This window comes from Dryobates pubescens, chromosome 10, assembly GCF_014839835.1.
Source record: "Dryobates pubescens isolate bDryPub1 chromosome 10, bDryPub1.pri, whole genome shotgun sequence".
In the NCBI taxonomy this organism is placed as follows: domain Eukaryota; kingdom Metazoa; phylum Chordata; class Aves; order Piciformes; family Picidae; genus Dryobates; species Dryobates pubescens.
Genome location: NC_071621.1, coordinates 30,603,744 through 30,631,249, shown reverse-complemented (window position 1 = coordinate 30,631,249; position 27,506 = coordinate 30,603,744). Strand labels below are relative to the sequence as shown.

Below are 27,506 nucleotides of genomic sequence, written 5' to 3'. Positions count from 1 at the left end.
AATAGCAGAACTCACCCTGGGTGCAGCCTCTTTTATTGAAATTGGAAATATCATAGTATCAGTCAGGGTTGGAAGGGACCACAAGGATATCTAGTTCCAACCCCCCTGCCATGGGCAGGGACACCCCACACTAGATCAGGCTGGCCAGAGCCTCATCCAGCCTGCTCTTAAACACCTCCAAGGATGGGGCCTCAACCACCTCCCTGGACAACCCATTCCAGGGCTTCACCACTCTCATGGTGAAGAACTTCCTCCACACCTCCAGCCTGAATCTCCCCACCTCCAGCTTCATTCCATTCCCCCTAGTCCTATCACTACCTGATATGCTGAGAAGTCCCTCCCCAGCCTTCTTGTAGCCTTCAGATACTGGAAGGCCACAATTAGGTCACCTCGGAGCCTTCTCTTCTCCAGACTGAACAGCCCCAACTCTTTTAGTCTGTCCTCATAGTAGAGGTGCTCCAGCCCTCTGCTCATCCTTGTGGCCCTTCTCTGGACACCTTCCAGCACCTCCATATCCCTCTTGTAATAGGGTCTCCAGAACTGGAGGCAGTACTCCAGGTGGGATCTCCCCAGAGCTGAGTAGAGGGGGAGAATCACCTCCCTTGACCTGCTGGCCACACTTCTCTTGATGCAGCCCAGGATCTGATTGGCTTTCCAGGCTGCAAGTGCACACTGAGAGCTCATGTCTCGTCCACCAATATATGTGACAAATAAGTGTGAAAGTATGAATCAGACCTAATGGTTCTTCACCAGGGCAAAGGTATCAGGTTTATTCCTAATTATTTCCCTTAAATAATAAAATATAGGAGTACAGTATGTTTGTGGCATACTTTTTATTGACCAAATTCTATTCCCTTTCAAGACAGTACTTATTTAATCATGAACTACATTTCCAAGATTCTCTAAAGAGGTCAAAAATATGAACTGGAATAATGTCACTATTTATTACACTTATCAAATTGTCTAAAGGTACTGTTCATAATTTTCTAATAAAGATAATGCCAATGTTAATTACAGTAATTGGATTCAATGCCACCTCTAAATGCACTCAATCGTTTTTCTAAAAACTGTCTCATGCATGACACCAAAATAAGTAAAAATAGAATAAACTAGCAAATTAGAACTTCAAATTAGGAAATTATTATTTATTCCTTCATTATTGGACTTGATGATCTTTGAGGTCTTTTCCAACCTTATTGATTCTAGGATTCGATGATTATCTGATGAAAACATTGATATGTACAGAACATTTTGCATTCTAAGTGCCATATGCACTTACAATGCATGTTGCTTAGCCTGAGAAGAGGAGGCTCAGGGGAGACCTTATTGCTCTCTACAACTACCTGAAGGAAGGTTGTAGCCAGGTGGGGGTTGGTCTCTTCACCCAAGCAACCAGCACCAGAACAAGAGGACACAGTCTCAAGCTGTGCCAGGGGAGGTTTAGGCTGGAGGTTAGGAAGAAGTTCTTCACAGAAAGAGTGATTTGCCATTGGAATGTGCTGCCTGGGGAGGTGTTGGAGTTGCCATCATTGGAGGTGTTTAGGAGGAGACTTGATGGGGTGCTTGGTGCCATGGTTTAGTTGATTAGATAGTGTTGGATGATAGGTTGGATGCGATGATCTCAAAGGTCTTTTCCAACCTGGTCTGGTCTATTCTATTCTATTCTATATTATTCCTATAATAAACAATTCTGCTAAATTATTATATTAATTAATAAAGTGCTTCATAATGCAATAAATAAATACTGTGAATGCCTGCACAAATGGCTCCAATTTCAATCATGGGGAGCTCATAAAGGCAAACTATTTTAAATGCATAAGCTGTTGAATGGAAACAGATTTTACTTAGCTAGAATTTAACTCTCCTGTACTACTGATTTAACTAACAACCAGAACCCATATCCCTAAAATATTTTGGCATTTAAGCCCCATTGGAATAAATAGTATTAGACTTGTAAATAAGAATTAGACAGCCAAAATATTCTTGAGAGTCTGTGCACAAGTTCTGGTGCTGAATAGTACTGCATCAATGAAATGAATGGCTCAGCTTAGAGTATTACTCATACTATTCATTTCATGCCTCTGGAAAAATCTACTGCTGCATGTTCTTCTTTCCTTTTGTCAATAATACATTCAGCTATACACTATTAACTTGTAAAATAAGAGGACCTAACCAGAAAAAAACCCTCAGCCCATGAGAAGAAAATCTTTACCCTTGGGAGCTGACACAGCCTGATTTAAAAAAACCCCAGAAAACTGCGGATACTTTCCTTTGATATTCATAAAACTGAATTTCTTCATATTCAGATAATATAGATTTCACCCAAGCTCTTCATGTGAATGTTCTTGACTGCCTAGGCACATGTGAATCTTGCTGACATCCAGCAAGAGATGAGGCCAGTGTGGGAATGCAGCGAGTTGAATAAATTCATTTTGTTGCAATTCCTGCACATAACATTAATAGAATAGAATAGAATGGAATAGAATAAATAATGTTGGAAAATATGTCAGAGATGATCAAGTCCAACCTATCATCCAACACCATCTAATCAACTAAACCATTGCACCAAGCACCCCATCCAGTCTTTTCCCAAATGCCTCCAGTGATGATGACTCCACCACCTCCCTAGGCAGCACATTCCAATGGCCAATCATTCTTTCAACGAAGAATTTCTTCCTAACATCCAGCCTAAACCTCCCCTGGCACAGCTTGAGACTGTGTCCTCTTGTTCTGGTGCTGGTTGCCTGGGAAGAGAGACCAACCTCCACCTGGCTACAACCTCCCTTCAGGTAGTTGTAGAGAGCAATAAGGTCTCCCCTGAGCGTCCTCTTCTCCAGGCTAAGCAACCCCAGCTCCCTCAGCCTCTCCTTGTGGCTTGTGCTCCAAACCCCTCCCCAGCTTCGTTGCCCTTCTCTGAAAAGTATTAAATTGGGTCAAGCTTCACCAAAATCACAAGACAAATTTAACTGAAAATTTATCATTACCTATTACCCAAGAAATAATGAGCAGCTCCATCCACGAGAAACAGGATGTTTTCATCCTAAACAGCTGCTTTACGTTGCCTATTGTTTCATTAGGTCGGAGCTTGGTGCCATCGAATCTGTCAGCTGCATTCAGGACAAGCAGGCCAAGGAAAATGGTGAAAGAGGCTGCATGGGCCACAAATTTCATAAATGGTCCACGCATTATCCTCCCCAGCTGCAACAAAGGTCATGAGACACAAGATTAAATGCTCAAAAAGAACAGGAGTACAAGGAAATACATATTTCAAAAATACATAGGAACAAATACTGGGGAAAAAAGTTGTATCCTATAACACCATGCTGACAGTCACCTTCAAATGTTTTGCTGTTTTCAGAGGGATAATCTATCCATTTCACCATATATGTATTTTTATGTGTGCTGAAATCATTCTGTGTTTTTCTGGCATCTATGTCTATAATGATAGATAATCAAAAGAAAAAAAATATTATAGTTGCTGGGTTTTTTACACGCTAGTTATTTTATGAGACAACAGTGAAAATGAGATTTGACCACTTAGAATATCACCAGGACTGAAATATGACTAAAGAATTCTGTTTCCTGACTGACACGATACTCATTTTAGCACAGTTATTGTCCAGGTTTCCCAACTTCTTGTCTTTTGAAATAAAATAAGTCATGAGGCCTGAAAGTGTTGTGTTTCTAGTTCTGTATTGTCTTAATTTCCTTCCCAATTCATATAATAGAAATGCCTTCAACTTTTTCACAGAATGGCTTAGGTTGGAAGGGGTCTTAGAGATCATCTACTCTGAACTCCCCACCATAGGCATGGTCATGACTAAGAACAACTTTAAAACAGCTTGGTGCAACACTTAAAGTTCCATGCAAACTCACACAAGACTGAACTTCAGGCAATTATTTGATCTGGGTTTGAGAGTGCCTGCAGAGAAATACTTACTTTATTATTAGTATTACAATAGTATCTGTATCTGACAAAAATTCCTTGGAATGAATTGCAAGTGAGTGTCACAGATCTCAGCTGAAACATGGAACAATCTATGGTCTGAAAAAGGGAGGGGGCAGTGAAAAAAGAAGTTACTTGCATTTGTATTTTTGCTACGCTTGTTTCAATAACAAAGTCAGAACTTTGCTGAGCTTACAGTCTGCTTTTACAGAAACAAAGAAGGAGAGGATGCAGCCCAGGATGCGATGGTAAGGTCTCAAATACAAATAACATTAAGAAAAGTAGACAAATGTAAAAAGAAGATACTTTTAAAGGAACACTGTCAAGGTTAGCAGGCACAAAATTTGATTTTCTCTCTCCTTCATATTATTTTGCAAACCCATGCCATTCACTGTTTCTTACTCAACAAAATTAATTTACCTTTTATTAAATAAAACATTCTGTCAGCCTCATGAGATTAACTTCAACAACCAATTACTTTGCTTGAACTACACAAAGCACAGGTGATAGTCGTGGGGAAAGACTTTATTTCAAGCTAGGAAGGAACAGTCACAAATAACACACGATAAGCAGAGATGGAAAATAATAAAGTACCTTGACAGTGTCCTTTTAAATGCATCATTCTTGTGTTCACAAACGAAGATGGGTTAGGTGACAGATGCCAGAAAGACATAGCCAGAAAAGAAGAAAAAATACTGAAGGAGGTAATGTTAATATATCCCTTGACCAAAAAATACAATATTTAGAAGACTGAACTAGCATCCCTCCACCCACCCCTTCAAAAGAGACAGAAAAGTGTTTTCTACATATATGTCACAAAATCACTTTGGAAGCAGGACTGACTATGGTTGAACTGATAACAAACACTCTGGAAGTTACTACGACTGCCATAGAAGAGTGATCCAATCAAATCTTGAAACTACTCTTCTAAAATTCCAAATGTCTTTATGGAGAAGATACAGGTCAGAAAAGGATCAAGGAAAGACAGACTCAAAGAAAGAAAGAACAATGTGTAAAGTCAAGGCCATAATCTTGCATGTTTAGACTTTTCTACAAGTGAAAGTCCCTCTTTAATACACTTCCATTGAGCATGTTGATACAAAATTCCCCCCCTTTGCACAGACGGGAGGGCATGATCTCTAAATCTCCTTCTAAGCAGAGTTTGTTACAAAGTGTTGAAGAGTGTTTTACAGATTGGTTTGGGTTAGGACAAGCTATGCAATAGTTATACTGTGGATACTTCAACATGTATTCGCCTGTCTGTGAGTTCACCTGAAATCACGGGGGGGTGAACTCTGAGATTCACATTATTCCCCACCTTGTGAATCTGCAGAAACAATCAGGTCTCTTCCAACCTGGTCTGGTCTGGTCTATTCTATTCTATTCTATTCTATTCTATTCTATTCTATTCTATCCTATCCTATCCTATCCTATCCTATCCTATCCTATCCTATCCTATCCTACCCTACCCTATCCTACCCTACCCTACCCTACCCTATCCTATCCTATCCTATCCTATCCTATCCTATCCTATCCTATCCTATCCTATCCTATCCTATCCTATCCTATCCTATCCTATTCTGGAGTACAACATTGACAAAGAAATGATAAAAATAGAATTCCAGTTAGCACTTCTATCAAAGAAGGCCTGATAATAATAACAACAAGAGATGATGTGTGTACTTGTTTAGGAAGAATAATTTCATAGCTCTTCATACACCGGACATATTCTTTGCTTTACTTTCCACTGTCACAATTCAAAAGATGAATTTTCATGACCTCAGAACATGACTTATCAAGTCACCTCTTTAGAAATGCCAGCCCCAAGTGTCTAGGAACAGCAAAACAAGCCTCAATTTCAATGGTAGAATAGAATAGAATAGAATAGAATAGAATAGAATAGAATAGAATAGAATAGAATAGAATAGAATAGAATAGAATAGAATAGAATTAACCAGGTTGGAAAAGACAAACATTAGATATTATTTAGAATAGAATAGAATAGATTTGATAAAACTAATTTGGGGGTTTTTCTACTCTTTCAAAATGCCATGCAATAAAATAGGATTCTGTATCAGTAGTTACTCTGATACAAAGCAAAGGGTTGACAAAACTCTTAAGCGTCTGCGTGTGGATCGGTGGCTGAAACTCAAGTAACAGGCAGTGTTAATTCCTTTCAGCATCTGACACTAGTGAAATCCTGTCAAATCTAAAGGACTTTGTTCAGGTATTTCTACAAATTTTTTTCCAGATCTGAAACTCTCAACTCATGGCCTGTAGTCCAAGCTCAAATTAACTATTTCCTAAAGAGGAAACCAGTCAGCAACGCAGGTGACTGATTGAGATGTTGTAAATGTCATAAAGATATTTTTGCCTTCCTCAGAGCTATATAGCATGAAAATGTAAAGATGTGTTCGAGCAACTCCACCACAAACTGAGAATAACTCCACAACAAAAACTGTATTTTCTTTCTCTTCTGTCACTGACCTATAGTGCCAAGCCTAGAAAAAGAATAGGTACTTCATCTTGGTAGAAGGAGAAGAGATTTATAAAATTCCAACAATGGGTACAGCAGATGGACTCTGTTGATACAGATCATGTTCTGTATTGGAGCCATCCTATCCTGAAATTAAATAGTGAACATTTTGTCTTCAGAAAACAGAAGAATCAAGTTTTGAGACATGAGTGAGGCACAAAATAAGAAATGGCAGCTGGTAGAAAAGGTGGAATAGATTTTACATTTGCTTTCAACATATAAATCACACAATGAGACAAATACTGACAGAGGAAGTGAGACCTTAAAGGATGGTGTCCCTTGAACCCTGACTGTAAAAAACTATTCTGAAATAACCTTTTCAGAATGTGCAATTGCTCAAAATTACTTCAAGAGCAAATAAATCATTGAAAAAGAAAAATGACAAATAGATAAGTCACTGCTATAGCTGAAAACCAATTACTGATGTATGTTGAATCTCAAGGCGTGTTTTAAGACAAAAGTATTCATAAAATCCTAGTCACTAAACAGAAAAGTGGAAATGATATAACTGATTTTTATTGCCTAGGCAGAAAGAAATGAAAAAATATGGCAAAACAAAAAAAAGGCCCACATGTCTCCTGTCAGAGAACAACAATAAAACCCCACAAACATCTCAGTCCACTCTTTCAACCTTCCTCTTCCCCTGGAATCATTGTATGTATACAGGATACAACCTACCAAAATCATGGCTGTCATACTGTAACCTGTTGAAAAATCACAGGATCACAGGATGTTGGAGGTTGGAAGGGATCATTGAGTCCAACCCCCATGCCATAGAATCTAGCACAGGTTGCACAGGAATGTATCCAAATGGGTCTTGAAAGTCTCCAGAGAAGAAGACTCCCCAACCTCTCTGGGGAGCCTGCTCCAGTGCTCTGTGACCCTCACAGTGAAGTTCCTTCACTGCCCTTGTCCTATAACAGGGTGCAACTGAGCAGTGCCTGTCCCCTTTGTCTTGACCCCCAGCCCTCAGATATTTATAAACATCTATTAAATCCCCTCTCAATCTTCTCTTCTCCAGACTGAAAAGCCCCAGGGCTTTCAGCCTCCCTCACAGGGCACATGCTCCAGTCCCTTAATCATCCTCACAGCCTACCATTGGACTTTCTCAAGTAGATCCCTGTCCCTCTTGATCTGGGGAGCCCAAAGCTGGATGCAATATTCCAGGTGAGGTCTCACTGGGGCAGAGTAGAGGGGGAGGAGAACCTCCCTCGATCTGCTGGACACAGTCCTCAGTGCACCCCAGGATACCATTGGCCCTCTTGGCCACAAGGGCACATTGCTGACCTGTGGATAACTTCTTGTCCACCAGGACTCAAAGGTCCTTCTCCACAGGACTGCTCTCTAGCATATGCTCAAAGGAAATTTTCTATCAAAGTCCATTTAAAATGGATTATGACCAACTAAAACAGAGATTCAGCAGAGAGTTCAGAAAGGTCAGAGACTGCTGCATGACTGCTTTAAAAATCTCATGAAATATCATGAGTGTAAGCACTGTCTTGATAGGCAAACACAGTTGATTTTGATCTCTAGAAAACTGATGATGATTGTTCTAATTCCTGGCATTGAGGTTTCAGCAACTTTTATCTCTTAGTGTTTAGTCATCAAGAATAAAATTGCTTTTGGGGTAACTGGAATCAACCCTTGAACTCAGTCTGTTTCTAAATCCATGGGGAATAAGGATACTCTGCATCTGTCTATTAAGGTAACAAGTAAACTAAGAATAGTTTGACTGATTGTTGATAAAGTACAATTTCTACAAGGCAGCCCTTGTTCAACCATTGTAATTAATTATACATTGCTTTAACACAATACATTTACCTGTCTTAATTACAATTGTCAGAACATGTAATCTTGCAGCCATTCAACTCTGAGTCATCTTTGAAACATTTCTGTGGTTGTTTTTCTATGCATGTCAGTAATTTATAGTCATGCTTCATCTTTGCCAGAAAGATGACACAGAAATTAAGAAGTCAAGATTCCACAGACTGACCTTACTGCAAGGAGCAATCCAGTAAGCCATTGAAAGGAAAGGCAGTCCTACAGCAACAGCAAGGACAACCAGAAACTTCACAGCCATAGTCTGCTGCCGTAAACCTGACAAGTTCTCATACCAGATAGAGAGAAGTTGTTGCTGGCAGTTTGGATGTGCTACAAACTGTAACAAAGAAAAGGAACATAATTTTATTAAAATAACATCATTTTATTAAAGTAACAGCTATATGAAGCACATGAGGTCTTTGAAAGACCTGTAGATGTGGTACTGAGAGACATGGTTTAGTGGTTATCTAGCAGTGTTGGGTCAATGGTTGGATTGATGATCTTAGAGGTCTCTTCCAACCAAAATAATTCTATGAATCTATAACAGCTATATGAAGCACATTAACACTGCTGGAATAGCAACTACTCAGCGAATGGAATGGAATGGAATGGAATGGAATGGAATGGAATGGAATGGAATGGAATGGAATGGAATGGAATGGAATGAATGGAATGGCATAGACTAGACTAGAATCGAATCAACCAGGTTGGAAAAGACCTTTGAGATCATCGAGTCCAACCTATCACCCAACACCATCTAATCAACTAAACCATGGCACCAAGCACCCCATCAAGTCTCCTCCTAAACACCTCCAGTGATGGTGACTCCACCCCCTCCCTGGGCAGCCCATTCCAATGGCCAATCACTCTTTCTGTGAAGAACTTCTTCCTAACATCCAGCCTAAACCTCCCCTGGTGCAGCTTGAGACTGTACCCTCTCGTTCTGGTGATGGTGTATAAAGGGTATAAGAAAAAGATTGTTGATGAGCATAATTGCTCAGTATGCAGGCATGCTGCTATGAGCAACAATAGTCTAGTCTAGTCTAGTCTAGTCTATATTGCAAGCTATCCGGGGCAATGTTTCTTTTGTTTATAAAGCACACTGCGCAGAAGGGCCCAAATGTTCATTGAAGTGTCACAGGGTATCAAAATATAAACATTTAAAGGTAGCACAGTTTAATACCACTATCCTGAGATGTCAGTTTGATCAGTGTAATTGCTTACTTTTTTAACTTCGTACTTGATAGCGAGTTTTAAGCGGCTAAGGCTGGGGCGACCATGTTCTCCATTATTATGGTTCATCTCTACATCACCATTCAAAATAGCTTCCACTTCTTCTGTATTTCTGCACAAATCAAGGAGTCCAACTACAAAATCCTTGCATTGCATAGACAATTTCTTATAGTCGTTCTAAAAGAGAAAAGAAGAAAGACCATAACTTGCTGTTTAGACCTAATACAAGATAAATAGTTCTACATCCCAGCTACAGATGTGAGCATCAATGGTTTGTATCTCCTTGGGGTTTGTTTGATCTTTTTTTTCTGGTGATAGGTTGGACTTTATGATCTTGAAGGTCTTTTCCAACCTGGTTAATTCTATTCTATTCTATTCTATTCTATTCTATTCTATTCTATTCTATTCTACTCTACTCTACTCTACTCTATTCTATTAACAGCACTTTGTTCTCCTGAACGTTCAAAGATTAGGATTCATCTCACCTTGGCTACCTGTATCATCAATTTTTACACCAGAGTTACTTCTCTAGAGGTGCTTTAGAACCAATGGAAAGTAAAAACCAAACCAAACAACAAGAAGTCCAAACACTTCTATAAGTATTGTATGACACATTTTACTGGCTATCTCAAGTTGAGATGAACAGCACAGGAGAAATTTTTCTATTCACTGACTGTCACAAAAGTTTAAACAACCAGTTCAGATGTAGGAAGTGATACTGTGGACATCTGAGTTGGATGAGGATCCTACAGAGAACACACCTAAACAACTTCCCAACCTTCTCAAGAATTACATAAATATACTGAATTATTTTAGGCCTTGACTTATTCTTGTAAATCTTATCTTTCCCATTTCCCAAAATCTCTTTGAGGTTGCAAACACCAGTGCTACAGACATCAAGGTGATGCCACATCTCCAACACAACAGTCTGTAGCTCACGACAGACTTCGCCACATAAGCCAAAACGTTGCTCATCAACTGCAGGTTGAGTTGGTTATTGCTTTAATTACCAAATACTCTTCTCAGTCACTATTTTCCAAAATGCCTAAGTCAAACCAGAAAAGGATATTTTTATCACTGCACTCCTTAACCACTCTTTACTTGCAGCTGTTTGGGTCATAAAAGCTGGATATAGCTAGACATGGAGCTACACAGATATACAAATGAGTATTTAATGTTCTAAAATGAGTACAGATGTATTAACCCTGAGCTAGACTTACTGGTACACGTGTCAACGACTTCTGATCATTTTCATGTCTTACAAAGATGAAATTGCTGTAGAATTTTTCCCAAATAAAAGAGTGAAAAGAACTTCAACCACACCATGCCATACAGGACTGCTCATGTAGTCTCTGGTTCATGTTCGAAGTAATTTGCTGTGAACGCTACAACACATTGCCCCCTCTGGCCTGCTGCTCACAGCTTCCCCCCTTCTCCTACTCTTTGTTTATTTAATTACCTCCTTCACAATAATTGCAATCTAAAGCACACCCTGGAAGAGAAACCATTACTTTGAGCATACAGATTACCCTAATTTATTTGCCAAGGGTGTACTTGGTGCACGTTTGTGCTTTATTACCCGCAACACCGCAATACCAGTTTATTACCTGGATATATTCAAGGATTGCATCCAAGTTTTGCATTTCACTTTACTTAGAGGGATGCAAACAGTCACAGACAAATAGTTACAGACACTATCATATGTCTGTGCAAAACTGTTTCTGATTTATTTTGTTTAATTAACGCAAGCAAGATACCTCAGATCTGTCATAAAAGAGAAAAGAATTTCAATTTCCCTGCAATGCAAACAGAAGCTAAATACTAAAACTAACCATTTCATGGCATGCTGTATATTTTATTATTCTAGTCTTTATTTTCCCTCTGTTCAGCAAAATAACAAGAGAGATTAAGCAAAATCTTGATGTACTTGGCACTGCAGAAAGAAATTTCTGAGGGTAATATATTACCTTCTGTTTGGCTTTCATTTTTGTTGCAGGAGGATTCAGTACTCAATCATTTTAATGCATAAATGTCCTTTTCAAAAGGAAAGAAAATTAGCCATTTGAGATTCATGGGTAAAGGAAAACATAGTCAACTTCATTCCCCATTCAGCAAGACCTGGACAGACTGGACAGCTGGGCAAAGATGAACCTAATGAAATCCAACAACAGCAAGTGTAGAGTCCTGTACCTGGAGAGGAATAACACCATGCACCAGGACAGGACAGGGGTTGACCAGCTGCAGAGAAGGACCTGGTGTTACTGGTTCATGGTTAATTATCTAAGGGACAGCAACGTGCCCTGCTGGCCAAGATGACCAATAGTATACTCAGGTGCATTAAGAATAGCGTCCCCAGCAGACTGAGGGAGGTTCTCCTCTCCCTCTAATCTGCCCTAGTTGGACCATATCAGGAATATTGTGTCCACTTCTGGTCTCCCCAGTTAAAGAGAGACAGAAAACAACTGGAGAGAGTTCAATGGATAGCTATGAGGGTAAGGGACTGAAGCATCTCTCTTATGAGGAAAGACTGAGAGACCTGGGGCTGATAACTCTGGAGAAGAAAAGGCTGAGAGGGGACCTTTCCAGTGTCTACAAATATCTGATGGGTGGCTGTCAGGAGGATGGAGCCAGTGTCTTTCAGTGACAACCAGTGACAGGATGAGGAGCAATGGACATAAACTCAATCACAGGAAATTCCATCTTATCATGAGAAAAAAAATGTTTTACTGTGAGGGTGGTGGACCACTGGAACAGGCTGCCTAGAGGTCTTGTGGACTCTCCTTCCCCAGAGATCTTCAAAAGCCACCAGGATGCACTCCTGTGTCACCTGTCTTAAGTAGTCCTGTTTTGTGGGGGTATTGGACTCAATGAGCTCTGGAGGTCCCTTCCAACCCCTCATGTTCTATGATTCTATGAACCTAAGCACCTTTGTACACATAGGTACTGTGCTCTCTTCCAAGCTGATCCCTGACCCTTGAACATCAAGTGAAAAAAATGGAAGTTTTTCAATAGATCTAGGAACAAAATAATTTGCCCTCCATAAATGACTACTACAAACACATATTTGTAATATATTGGGACATGCATATTTTTGGTAGGAGATACATATCTACATGCACATTCACACTTTTCATCACTACTTTCCAGCTCTGGTCACTAAGACATAGCATAGATTTTCAGAACAGTAAGTGAGGAGTCAGTTACTCCATGGTGTAGTCCAGTGCCTTTGGGAAGTCTTGAAACAAAAATCACTTATGACAAATTACTTTAATGAAGAATATTGTCTTTCTCTGAGTGTAATCCTATTTACCAAAATGAATACTCAATGGGCACTTGCAAAAATAGCCATATATTCCCATTCACACTTTGCAGAAACAGCCCTTGTAAAGTTAGGTTTGTTCCAGGTATCACAGTACAGATCAGCATCCAATAAATTTATCCATAAACTCCATCAGCTTATTTTCTCATTTGCAAATGCTATAAAATAGCTTCCCTTCCTGTGACACACTGCCACAGATGTGACCAGTGGTGGTAGCTCAGCTGAAATGTCCTCTGTGGTCAGGTTACAGCAAATGAGCGTTGGGGAACTAGATGGTACCCAGCACCACCACCTCCACCCCAGCCACAGCACAGGGCAGTTTGTAACACAACAGTCAGCTGAAGGCAGTGCAAATCCCTTTTCTAGCTTAGTTTGCTGTCTTGAGACATAGTCCCTTATGAAGAACAGGGGAAGGTGTTGTGAGTTTAGAGCTGGATGTCTTAACCAGAGAGTACAGTCATAGAATCATAGAAACAATAAGGTTGGAAAAGACCTGAGAGATCATCAAGTCCAACCTATCACCCAACACCTCATGACTGACTAAACCACAGCTTCAAGTGCCATGTCCAATCCCTATTTGAACACCTCCAGGGACGGTGACTCCACCACCTCCCTGGGCAGCACATTCCAATGGCCAATAACTTTCTGTGAAGAACTTTCTCCTCACCTCCAGCCTAAAGTCAGTCAGTCCTCCAGTCCTCCTCAGTCCTCCAGAAAGACTAGATAGCCCAGGAAGTAGACACTGGAAAGTGGTGTTCTCCCTTTTCCCTCTCTTCTGCTCCCAGCAATGGGCTGCTGTCTCTTTCTTAGTATTTTGGGGGCACTGAGGCTTTTGGCCTTGAGTGGCTTGGCTAATTTTTAGTGTGGAGGGGTGTGGAGGGGATTGAGGTCTGGTTGGGGAGGGAGGTTTTTGGACGATGTTGGCCTAGTGAGGTTTTAGTAAGCCCAGGATGGAGAACTGGGATGAGGCTGAATATGGATTTGTGTATTTTGTATGGTTTTGTACTGTTGCATATAGTTGTGAATAGTGCTTCCATTTAAATTTCCATTCCTTCCAATCCTGTGTGGAGTGTTTTTCTTTTATTCCTTTGGGGAGGGGTAAAAGAGCTTCTGTCCTCTCTAAAACCATGACAGAAGGTTATGGAGGACAGATGGGATGATAGTGTCTTAAATTGCTACAGGAAGCATGGGCATGCAGCCCTAGCCCGGTAACTGAATCATAGAATGGTTTGGATGGGAAGAGGTCTTAAAGATCATCTATTTCCAAACCCCCTGCCATAAGCAGGGACACCTTCCACTAGACCAGGCTGCTCAACCTGACCTTGAACACTTCTAGGGAGGGGGCATCCACAACTCCTCTAGGCAACCTGTGCCAGTCTCACCACTCTTGCAGTAAAGGGTTTCTTCTTTACATCTAGTCTACCCTCTTTCAGTTTGAAAGTGTTACCTCTTACCCTTTTCTCTACCCTCCCTGATAAAGTGTGCCTCCCCATCTTCCCTGTAGGCCTGTGTGTTAACTTGCAGAGAATACCACATGGGCTGTCTCCTGCCCCGGGTCTCCTTGGTCCAGTTAAACGTGTAGTGACAGCAAGAATAATTCATATGCTCTTCTTGCTGTCTCGGTGTCTCTCTGTCACACATGCACAGAAAGTTTCCACTCCCCCGGAGTCTCACATGTCTCTTGCCATTAACATGAGCCAAGGGGAATTGGCAATTTGTCTTTATTGATTTTTGAAAAATGGCCAAAGGCACGTGGGTAATTCCAAGGGTCCTCCTTTAACACAAATTGAAACTTAATGAATTTGGAAAGTAGTCCTGGGAGACTTGGGAAGGAAGTTAGCAATTAAATTACAGTTGGAAATTCTACAAAGAATCAGCCCTTAATTCTGCAATAAAGTATGTATGAGCTTTATTTTACACAAGTGATAATGTTGGTGCAGGGCTCCTTGGTAATTTAGTGGGGAAAAAACCACTTTGCTATGCCAAGGATGAGGGGGAAGCACTGGCTGCTCCCACTCTGCAAAGGGATGGTGATGATTTGGGCTGAGCACTGTGGGGAATCAGGAATCACAGAAACGAGATGCTGGTGGCAGAGGAATGACAGGAGGCATGAGTGTGATAGTGGCTGCTGCTGGGAGGGTCACCTCCCCTTTGTGGTAGGAGCATATTGCCTTGAAGTCCTGGGTAAGGGAACATGGTCACTGCAAACCTCATCTGACCGTGATTTGCCTTACCTCTGACCACATAAGTAGGAGAGCACAGACAAAAAGCATCACCACAGTCACTTCTCCCAGAAGAAAGGGACCTTCTTCATGCAGGCTCCTGTGACCAGTCACAGGCTCCTGCTCTCCTCCAGACTGAGCCCAGGATGAAAATGCTCTCAGGATGCAGGCTGAGAATGAACCCCACAGATGAGATGGAGCAGCTCTCCAGACCACATCCTGGCCTGTCTTAATGGACCATAAAAGACAAGGCCAGAAACATTGATACTTCTATATGACAATTCTGGATTGCCAAGAGCCTTGTGAATTAAATGGTACATAAATGTTGGATTTAGGCATCTTAGTAGGTAGATAAACACATTATCCCCCTGATGAAGAGGGGCCTTACTCCTTCACTTCTTCAGCTCTTCTCCAAAAGGTGAAGTTACCTTTACTCTAAGGGTACTGACAACACCCTTAGTGAAGACTGTGACCTGATTTCTGTGATGGGAGTTGTATAAATGAAAAGCAAAGGAAAGCTAGACCTTAAGATGAGAAATTGATTTTTTGCTTCTCATTGGAAAAGCAAACTCAGATGACCTTATTAGGGATATTAATTTATAGCAAACAGTAACATATCTATGTTTGATTTAAAAATACACTTTCCACTCCATCCCACTAAACAATAAAACAGTCTGTTGCTATTACTGCTTCAGTGGACTTTGCACTAGATGCAAGTCTTATCCATTTCGAACAGTACTGGGCCACAGCTATCCCTCTCAAAACTCCAGGCCACACCTCTGCAGGACAACATTTGTCAGATACCAACTTTGTCCTTATGGACATAGCAGAGATATGCTTTGGGGTGGACAAACAATTTAGATGACAGAAAATATGAGCATAATTCCCCAAAACAAAATATGCTATATAATATCAAACAGGATAAAGCTGCACACTTAGCCCTGTCACAAAAAAGTGTGTTCAGACTTCCTGATAATCTCAGAATCACTCAGAAAGTCTGAATGAGCATTTGCTTGGTACAGAAATATTCCTATACTGTGACTGACACATCTGCTCAGTTAGTCTCCCTTCAGAAGCCACATGCTACTTTTTTTCAGGTTTTACTGCTAATGAAGAATGATCCTTCAAAACACTTGTGAAAACAATACTGGCAGTAAAACGTAACAGGCATGTAACACTACGTGACACTGCTAGGGAGGTTTGAAGCAAATAAGAGTTAATTCCAGAGAACAGTGGTTTGTACTGATCATGGCATTTCCTGTTTCCCACAAGTCACAGTTTCATGATCAGTGTTCTCTCCAACATTAACTGACAGTGTAAGACAGGAGAGAGAAGTCATTTGTAAGTTAGTCGTGAAACAATGAGCATTCCAGCTAAACATTAACCCTTTCCATTGCCTCTTGCTGAAGATCTGGGAGATATCTGTGCCACTGGTTGCTGTAGGCACCCACTAGGAAGCTCCCATTCAACACCACCCCACCAGCAATAAAAAACCCTTTAAACAAATGAACAAAGGTGATTTTTAGAGCAGTGTATTACCATCAAGTTGAACTTTCATTCAGATAAAGTTTGAATCACTTTAAACGGCTCAGGCAAACCACAGGTTGAGCTAAAGATTTGCCATGTCCAGCTAATCTCTGCACTTCACGTGTAATTTTGTTCTGATTACACTAACACATGACAGCAGCATTTTTATGCAGGGACTACATTATCAAGGTAATTGTAGGAGACTCTTGAAATAAAGGGTAACTTTTCCAGACAAACTGCTGCAAGCAGGAATATGAGCGTGCAGGAGCACAAACAAGCCCAGACCCAGGAAAGAGTCCATTTCCAACAGAGTCCATTTCCTGCCACTTGTACACATAACCTTTGTACTGCCTGCTCTGAACCTAGCTTGGGTATTTCTCAGTCAAGCCCCCAGCCTGTCCAGATCTTGTAAATGTTATCAGTTATCAACAGTGTAAATGTTACCTCGTGTCGACGTACATACAAACGTACTCCGTGGATTTTAATATTTATCCAGAACTGCCACACATTTTTAGTATCTAACAAACCATTCTCAAAAGACCTTATGTCTCTAACCACCTGCTCCTGGTGAAACCTTGAGTTCAGGGAAAGTAAAAGTGCTGTGTTGCCCTGTGGGCCTGCCCCTCGTTGCTCCTGTTCTCCCTCACTCTAAAGAGTATGGCTATCCCCAGCAGAGTTTGGCTGAACTAACATCCTGCAATACCAAGCTCTTGCCTAGCCTCCTGTTTCTGATGAGGGACCTCATCAGCACCTCAAAAACCCTGTTGCAATCCTTGATACAACACTACACTAAAAGTGAAGCTCTAGTTTTAGAGAAGGCAAGTGAGACAAAAGGGGAACTTAACAACCAAAAGTCACTTGGGCATGAGCCAGTTTACACCAAGGAGGACCATTTCATGGTGCTGCAGGGCAGGCTGAAGCAGCTTTCCCTCTGAACTAGCCCATTTTTTCTGGTGTGCTACATTCTCTGTCCTTGCGGCACCAGGGACAAATAGTGTACTCCCAGTTCATCTCACCGGTTGTGTACTGCAGCATACATTTGAAGGACACTTCTTGCTGACTGTTCCAGCTGATGATGTTATTTATCTTTATAATAATCCTAGCTTGTGTCACTCCAACTATGGTAAACAGAGCTTTACAGTCCCTACAAATCAGACATCCTATTTATCTCAACATAGCTGTGAACTCAACAGGCTGCATTTATGGTGCATGAAAAATGTTTTTCTTTTCTGTTCTAAATTTACCTCCCTTTAAGTTAATCAAGTCCTTTTGTTCACATATTCAGCAGCTGCTAAAGAGAAAGAAGCAGAGTATGTGGTTTAAATACTCTTCTCTGAACTGTACATGAAAGCAGTGGATGAAATCTCTGTACACTGAGGTCCTGAACATTTCTGCCAGGAACTTCATGAGGAAGACATTCATCCTCTGCATTAAGCTGAAATGCTCTTCCCAGCACTTCATCTTACTGATATAAAACAAAAATTCTCCTCTACTCCTATCCCAGCTGGTTAGCTGCTGTTTTTGAGATCCCCTTGCACATCCCTCCTCCTTCTTTGCCTCTCCAAGATATAGTTCAGGTTCCCACAACAGACTGGTGCCACAAAGATACACCTACAAGTCAGGGGTAATTAACGCTGAATGGCAGCATCTCAGCTCAGGTTCACTGAGCAGGGATGTGCCCACAGCCTTGAGAACCGTGCCACCACTAAGAAGATTAATATTAAATATTGATAATGGCAATTTCAGACTCTTCCCACCACAGTGGTGAAAATTATTCTATTACTGCTTTGGTGGGGGGTTGATTTCCTACTAGTGAAGTCTATGTATCTTGCTCTGTCACAGTAGTCTCATATACTGACATCCGCTTTCGACAGTCCCATTAGATAAACCCAGTCCAAGGGATTTCAGATAATCTAAGTCATAACTAACACTGCCAATGTTTGCACAACGTCTGACTTGAAATTTACTGACAGCAAAAATGTTTACATCCCTGTTACTCTCTTAACACAAATAAACTGTGATACATATTTTTGTAGGCTGTGAACCATTGCATCTACATAACAGCAATCTCCCAAAGAACACTCATTCTTCGAGGATCTAAGGTGCCTCAAATCTCCAGATCTCAACTACTTCTTTTCAAAATCATGTATTTGTGATACATTAAAAATTAAAATTACCAAGGTACCACTTCATTCCCCTCTTTCCTTTGTCCTAAGCCAGCTTCACCTATTAGGTTTGAAGGGCCTCCTTTGCTATCCTGCCTGATAGGAAGTGGAAAATAAGTTCACTGGCACATTCCATATCAGCACTGTGAATTACATCTGCTCAGAGCAATAAGACACTCCCACAGATTTAAATCTTTTATTAATTAAACAGTTACATATTTTCCCATGCTAGCCTGCTGATTTATGAAGATGATACTGATCTCTTACTGTTCAAGGAATGTGAAAAAGACCTTTGACCGAGTTTGTGTCTGCCAGAATCAGTATCCCTCTACTCACCTTAAATTCTTTTTCAATGTTGGCAAGCACAGCAAGCTCATTGCTGAGCTCTAAGGCAGTCATTACAGGGTCTTCACTGGACAAAGATAGATAAGCAGGACTGGCCAGACCTTTGTAGGCATTGATTCTGGATCTAGAATGGCTGAAAGAGTCATGCTTTTGTTTCTGATTGCATTCACTGCACTTGCAGAAATAGTCATGTGGCCTATCAATCCGAGCTCCTTTTCTCAGGAGGGTGTGGACAATCTCATACTCATGGCAATGAGCAGCCAGAATGATGGGTGTAACATCATGGGAAAATCGTGTGCCATCTTCGTCGTATGCATAGAAGTCATCGTGCTGGAGCTCCGACTGGCTGGGACTCAGTGCAAGCCTCTTGCCTTCAGCAAATGCCGGATGGTTCAGGATGGCCTCCACTATCCGAACATAACCTTTGCTAATAGCCAAAAGCAAGGCATCCCCAACCCGAGACAGGTTCTCCTTCTTCAGCAGAAGCTCTGTGATCTCCAGGTGCTCGTTGGCGACTGCCAGCTGCAAGGCGTTCTGCCCCATATAGTCCACACAGTTCACATTGAGTGAGGGACATTCTTCCAGCATTTTGCGAATGACTGGAATATTTCCATACTCTGCTGCGTCCAGAAAGCGCTCCTCCTCGAGAGAAAGGCTCGTTGAGTGGTCATTAAACATATAGGCTGGCCCCCGACTGGCCTGCCTCCTCCCCTTCTCCCGGAGAATGGTCTGGCGTCGTAGCGCTAGTCTGTTCTCGTTGCCTCGGCTGTGTGGAGATAGAGAGGTTGTTAGTTCTGGTTTATGCAAGGACAGATTCAGTTCAAATAATAATTAACACAAATATGTCTATCATTTATATGCTGGGTATTCAGAGCTGGGGTTGCTTAGCCTGCAGAAGAGGAGGCTCAGGGGAGACCTTATTGCTGTCCATAATTACCTGAAGGGAGGTTGTAGCTAGGTGGGGGTTGGTATCTTCTCCCAGGCAACCAGCACCACAACAAGAGGACACAGTCTCAAGCTGCGTCAGGGTAGGTTTAGGTTCAAGGTGAGGAGAAAGTTCCTCACAGAAAGAGTGATTGGCCATTGGAATGGGCCGCCCAGGGAGGTGGTGGAGTCACCATCCCTGGAGGTGTTCAAGAGGGGATTGGACGTGGCACTTGGTGCCATGGTTTAGTCATGAGGTCTGTGGTGGCAGGTTGGACTTGAGGATTTTGAGGTCTCTTCCAACCTTGGTGATTCTGTGATTCTTTACATTCATATACTCCAATACATCACTGTTTTCAGTATTTCCCACAAAACTGTAACCATGAGTAATATTCTGTTCATTAAATGCTTACTAATGAATATGAATTGAAATATTTGAATTACAAAAAAAAGAAAAAAAAAATCAGTATTTTTCCACTCAAAATGTCTTCTCAAAAAGTAACATTACAAGATATTTTTTTTTCTTCTACATTGTTCATATTTGACTTCAAGTATACATTTCCTTTTTTGCCTCTTGCCTTTTCTGTTCCAGAGATACAGCCCTCTGCAGTGCTGGAAATGCTTCAAATTGCCCAAGTTAAAAGTAGCGGCGAATATGAAGACCAGCAAAAAACATCTTCTGAAAGTATACTAGAAGCAAAAAGAAGACTAAGGAAATTCATGGGCTCACACTGTCATACAGACTGGTCGACCCTGTGACCAAGGATTCCAGCGAGTCTGAGGTACTCAACGCTTGCTTCGCCTCAGTTTTCACCAGTGAGGTCTGTCCTCAGACCTCAAAGGTGCCCAGTACAGTGAAGCTTTATTTACATTTAAGGAAGACTGACCTGGGCCAACCAAATACACAGTCCTGAAACAAGGCCACACCAAGGCTAGAGAGAGCTGGTAGATGCCACCTTTTAAAGTGCATAGTGACTGGGGGGATTTTTACTAACAGGAAACAGATTTTCCAACTTTTGCAGCCCCCCCCCCCCCCACTGTCTTCTCAATTTTTGAATAACCTAAGCATCCAACTGCAGCAGCACAATAACCTGAAATGCAGAAACCACCCTACTGAGCAGCACGACGGTAAAGTCTTTGTCTTGAGCTCCCCTTTCTTCGTGATCTGTGAAGCAATCATTTACTGGCAAACATCATTCAAATAATTTATACTGAAATCATTTGAACAGAAAATAAATTCAGCCCACAAAAAACCATAATGGTTTTTTTAACTCCTTAAAAAAACCCCCAAACAAACCCAGATGCATTCAGTCTAGATTCAGATCTTCTTTAAACAAAGTGAGAGTAACAATATCATTGATTTAAAATAAGCATCTTCATGTACCCTGCAAAACAATTCCAGTATAAAAGCATTTTCCTAGGATTTGACCTTTAGAATAGAATAGAATAGAATAGAATAGAATAGAATAGAATAGAATAAACCAGGTTGGAAGAGACCTTCAAGATCATCGTGTCCAACCCATCATCCAATATCACCTAATCAACTAAACCATGTAACCAAGCACCATATCAAGTCTCCTCCTAAACACCTCCAATGATGGTAATTCCACCACCTCCCCGGGCAGCACATTCCAGGCTAGGCTAGGATAGGATAGGGTAAAATAGACTAGACTAGGCTAGACTAGACTAGAATAGACCAGAATAGAATAGACCAGACCAGGTTGGAAAAGACCTTTGAGATCGTTGAGTCCAACCTATCACCCAACACTATCTAACACCATCTATACAGGGAAACAAACCCTTCAACAGGATCACAGTCATTATTTGGTCCTGAGATGCTACCAACTTTAGTTAACCAGCCAAAAACTGCAATTCATTTAAAAACTTTCTCTTTCATTTATCAAATAATAGAAACTGATTATATTCCTATTCCAGCAACACATTCAGTACAATTTATCCAAACAAAGAGAAATCTTTGCTAGTGAAAAAGAATTAGAACTAGCTTGTTTGGCCAGTAGTATTTCCTCTTTCCTTGCCTGTATTTAGAAGAAAAGCATTGCTTAAGTGGGAGACTAAGGGCATACATTCCCTAGACAGTAGTTCATCTTCTGGAGTAGAAGTTATTACAGAATGAAATTGAAGATTTTTTTCAGTGCTTGCTGGACTGTAGCATATTTCTGATGCAGAGCTCTAGCATCTGTGTACTCCATTTTCCCTACATCAATATATTTTACATGGATGGAAAAAAAACATCCCATTTTGCCCATTTGCAATTGCAGTTCACTAAAGTAAAGGGTTTGTAATTAAAACTGGGTATTGGAGAACAAGACTGAAAATATATTTAATTGTAACAATGCAAACAAATTATTCTGCTCAATTAGGTACACACAACAAATATTAATTCATGATTTTGTTTAAAAGAGTGTATTTCACCACCTCCAAGAGCAGGGAAAGGAGTTTGATCATCCAGAAGAGTATGTTCAGTACTGTTATGCTCTGATGTTCCTACATGGTTTTTTATCATTACTAAGATCATCAAGTCCATTTTTTATCAAGAGGATGCTCATGTTAGCATCTATTGTGACAGAGTCTGGACAGATAATTCTTAAAGCCATTTTAAAACTGAACCTTCCCAGACTACTGATAACTGTTGGTTGCAAGAGGCTATTGCACTTTGGGGGAATTTCCGTCTAAACGACCATACTACCACTAAATAGGCAGCATGGCCAAGCCTATACCACCATCATCATTTTGGTTATCATATTACAGGAAGGAGTTCTATAAAATAATAGATTAAATGCAAGAGAGGAGCAAGGGTCACTTAGCCTGGAGAAGTGGAGACTCAGGGGTGACCTTATTGCTGGCTGCAACTACCTGATGGGAGGTTGTAGACAGGTGGAGGTTGGTCTCTTCTCCCAGGCAGCCAGCACCAGAACAAGAGGACACAGTCTCAGGCTGCACCAGGGGAGGTTTAGGCTGGATGTTAGGAAGAAGTTCTATACAGAGAGAGTGATTGCCCATTGGAATGGGCTGCCTGGGGAGGTGGTGGAGTCGCCATCACTGGAGGTGTTCAGGAGGAGACTTGATGGGGTGCTTGGTGCCATGGGTTAGTTGTTTAGGTGGTGTTGGATTGGTTGATGGGTTGGACACGATGATCTTGAAGGTCTCTTCCAACCTGGTCTGGTCTGGTTTGGTCTGGTCTATTCTATTCTATTCTATTCTGTTTTCCACTTAATATAATAAGGCTGATTTTGTGAATTATACAGGGTGGTATTCAGCTTGTCCCACTTCTACCTTAGGAAGATTAGGATTCTTGTATAATTTTATCTACTCTGTACATAAAGGAGAAACAATTCTCCTGCCTACCTTTGATATTTATTTTAAGATATTTGGAGCACTTATTTTTTTTCTTTAAAAAACCCCAAACAATCCTATCTGATTAGGTGAGATTAAGGCCTCCTTTGATTTACATAATTTGGTAGGAAAATAGACAGAAGGATGATGGACTTAAGCTCCTTACTACTTCAGATACCATCTCAAACAATTACCATTAACATATCAGACTCTATTTTAAAGGAAATTGCTGTCTTGCTGGAATTCTATTTTCTCTTGTTAATCCCACTGAAAGACTAATCCAGAATTTGATTGTACTAGCAGCCAGAAACATTAATCCAACTTTCAGCCTAAATTTAATCAAGGCCAATTTATATCTATTTGGTTTTGTTCAGGAACCAAAACTGCATTTCAAATTAAGTAAACTTTCCCCTAACAATGATCACCTGCAACACAGGAACACACAGCAACCATATTCCCTCTCTACCTTCATTTTGTTGAGCTAAATCAAAGTCATCTCATTTGCTGCTATGTCCATTCAGTTAAAAATCCACTCGAGTATACCTTCTGAAACTAAGCAGTAATCCCATGTGTCAGAGTTTGCAGCAAAGTGATTAGTAAATATTCTGTGTCAAAATGTACATCCCTGGTTATCTCTCTGGTGCATTTACATCAAAAAAATCATTTAGGCATTATGGATTCCTTGGTCAGCCAAAGATAAGTCTTCTGTCTTCTGCCTTTTCTGACTTTCCTTAATAAGGTGTCAGACAGCGAACCCCTGATTTGTGAACCAAAAGAACGTTGCTGAGAGATTCGATTTCAACCCACAACTACCTTCGAGGATGTGTTAAGAAGAGCTCTGGAGCTCAGAAAGTTTGGGCATGGGATACAATTGTGAGCACCCACAGCATTATCATCTAAAGGAATAAGCTTTGCAATAGCTGCTAGAGCTGGCACAGTGGCTGGGTAAGCCTCCTCCTCTTTTCCTTTCATTCAGGTAAAAGGGTTTATTATAGTCTTAACTTGCTGTGTAAGAATACTCTAACTCATTTAAACCTCAGGTTTGGCTAACCTTCAAAAATGTATTACCACTGAAAGAAGACTACTCAACTTCTTAGGAAATGGGAACATATAAACTCACAAAATCTAATTATGCTCCGTCTTCACAACCATGCTTTAGTTAGAGACACCACACTGAAACTTCTTACTTGTGCACAAAATGCAAACCCAGATATAATGCCTGTAGTTCTCATGAAGAGAAAATACATGTATGCTGACAGGAAATCTACAGGCTGGAAGCACAGAGAGAAAAAAAAGGGAGCTGAGACTGCTGCTAATTTCATGAATTTTCTCCCTGCCCAACTCTCCAGTCTGTCTAAATCTCACTGAACAGCAGCACAATCTTCTGCTGTGTCAGCCACTTCACCCAGTTTGGTGTCATCAGCAAACTTGCCGACAGTGCACTCTGTGCCCTCATCCAGGTCATTGATGAATATATTGAATAGCACTGGCCCCAGTCCTGAGCCCTGGGGGGGGTCCACTAGATGCTATACAATTTGAAAACAAGATGTAAAAGGTTTTGTACCTAAGCAAGCACATGGTAAATGATGGGAATAGCCTAGGTTAGTTTGGAATGGGAAGGTATTAAATAACCAATACAGAACAAATGCAGTTAGTGTAGAGAATGACTGTAAAGCTGATCAGCCATCTGGAAGACATAAAATAAAGTATAAGTAGTTTTTGTTTAATCTACAAAAGATGGAAGGGAAATAGAGCTCAAAGCAATGGTGTAAAAGGAAGAGTATAATTTGTCTCTATTCAGTTCTGCAATGGGCTGGCAACCACTAGCTCTGAAGTTCCTAAAACATGACAGTGAGAAAATATTTCAAAGGGAAGAGGGTTACTCGGATGCTCTAGTCTTCTGCTCTTCCTTATCATATACACACAGTACAAATATAACAATATATGTTGTGTATGACACAATAATGAGTTGCAATATGTATGTTAGAAAATTATATATTGATAAAAATAAAATATATAGTAACATATGTAAAACTATACACTAAGAAGTTAGTCCAATCAGAGATAGGATATTCTGAATCTCTCTGCAATGCTGTGCTACAGCACTGAAAGTGATAGATTGTAGAAAGGAAGATTCTCTAAATGTAGGGAGAGTGAACATTTAGAATAGAATAGAATAGAATAGAATAGAATAGAATAGAATAGAATAGAATAGAATAGAATAGAATAGAATAGAATAGAATAGAATAGACCAGGTTGGAAGAGACCTTTGAGATCATCGAGTCCAACCCATCATCCAACAGCATCTAATCAACTAAACCATGGCACCAAGCACCCCATCAAGTCTCCTCCTAAACACCTCTAGGGATGTTGACTCCACCACCTCCCTGGGCAGCACATTCCAATGGCCAATCACTCTCTCTATGAAGAACTTCTTCCTAACATCCAGCCTAAACCTCCCCTGTTGCGGCTTGAGACTGTGTCCTCTTGTTCTGGTGCTGGTTGCCTGGGGGAAGAGACCAACCCCCACCTGGCTAAAATCTGCCTTCAGGTAGTTGTAGACAGCAATAAGGTCTCCCCTGAGCCTCCTCTTCTCCAGGCTAAGCAACCCCAGCTCCCTCAGCCTCTACTCACAGGGCTTGTGCTCCAACCCTTCACCAGCTTTGTTGCCCTTCTCTGGACACGTTCCAGCAAGTCAACATCTTTCCTAAACTGTTGGGCCGAAAACTGTACAAAGGGCTCAAGGTATGGCCTAACCAATGCAGTATACAGGGTCAGAATGATTTCCCTGCTCCTGCTGGCCACACTGTTCCTGATGCAGGACAGGATGCCACTGGCCTTCTTGGCTGCCTGGGCACACTGCTGGCTCATACTTAGAACAAGTATCTGAAAAAAACTCTTAGGTTTTCCATCACCAGACTTCATAAAAAACAGCTCAGGTAAAGAAGTGGTAGGAATAGCTAGGGGACAGTTGACTTAACTTGGTTGAGAGAAATTGACTCTCTGTTAGCCCTATTTGGTGCTGCAAATTATTAACAGTGACAGTACTATCCATTCTGATATAAGGATGGGTTCCTCCATAACCCTTAGATGATGGTATTAAATTATAAGTGGGCTAGTGCTGATGTTCTCTGTAATTAAGAAGCCAAAACCAGCTGTTAACATTTACAACAAAACTTCCAATTAATCAATGACTGAGAAAAGCCCATAATTAACATCCCTTAAGTATTTCATTTTGAAGCACTTGGAAGGTATGAGTATTTATACTCCTGGGCTTTTTCTTTTATCAGAGAATGCACATCTAACTCCAAGTATGAAATATGTTATCTTGAAGCTGTTAATTGAAATTACAGTTGAAATTGATGTGTCTTCTGGCACTGCCCTGGATGCAGTTCTAAGAGTTAGATTATCATAGTTTTTTGTTTACATACTGTTGAGAAGTGTCTTCTCCAAGTTGATTGATTTTTGCTGTGCAAATGCTTTTGTGCAGTAGTTAAAAGCAAATTAGCTTTGGGGAGCATTTCCTCATCCACAGCTAGGTGAGAAGTTCGCAGCTGTTGATGTGAACCTGGAAGAGTAGTTGTCTGACATTTTCTTCAGGAAAGAGCATAAGATTTTTCTTTCTCTTCCCCTGGAAAGTATCTCAGTGACTATTTAATGGTTGATGAAGAGACAGCACACAACATAGGGTAAACAATCATTTCCCAGGCTCCTCGTTTAATTTGCCATCCCCCTGATTTTTAACATGATCATTCACTCCAGCAATAAAAACAGTGGCTTATTACTGACAGAAGAATCTGCCCAGCACTGAAATGGGAATGGCAAGGGAAGGGAATGACAAGGGAAGGGAAGGGAATGACAAGGGAAGGGAAGGGAAGGGAAAATAGAAATAGAAATGGAAATAGAATAGAATAGAATAGAATAGAATAGAGTAGAATAGAGTAGAATAGAATAGACCAGACCAGACCAGGCTGGAAAAGACCTTCAAGATCATCAAGTCCAACTTATCACCCAACACCATTTAATCAACTAAACCATGGCACCAAGCACCCTATCCACTCTTCTTAAACACCAAATGGAAGAGTCTAGGGAAAAGGATTAGGAAAACTGTGCC

At 40.8% G+C, this 27,506-nt stretch overlaps 1 protein-coding gene across 1 annotated transcript in view; it reads right to left on the bottom strand.

Moving 5' to 3' along the window:
- TRPC6 (transient receptor potential cation channel subfamily C member 6) overlaps nt 1-27,506 on the bottom strand; it is an 87,320-nt gene that overhangs the window by 16,542 nt on the left and 43,272 nt on the right. Inside the window, exons 2-5 of the mRNA XM_054164584.1 lie at nt 19,106-19,880; nt 9,528-9,713; nt 8,476-8,640; nt 2,985-3,198 (exon numbers count right to left, since the gene is read on the bottom strand). Coding sequence (XP_054020559.1) covers nt 2,985-3,198; nt 8,476-8,640; nt 9,528-9,713; nt 19,106-19,880 — 1,340 coding nt within the window. The remainder of the gene's footprint in view (nt 1-2,984; nt 3,199-8,475; nt 8,641-9,527; nt 9,714-19,105; nt 19,881-27,506) is intronic.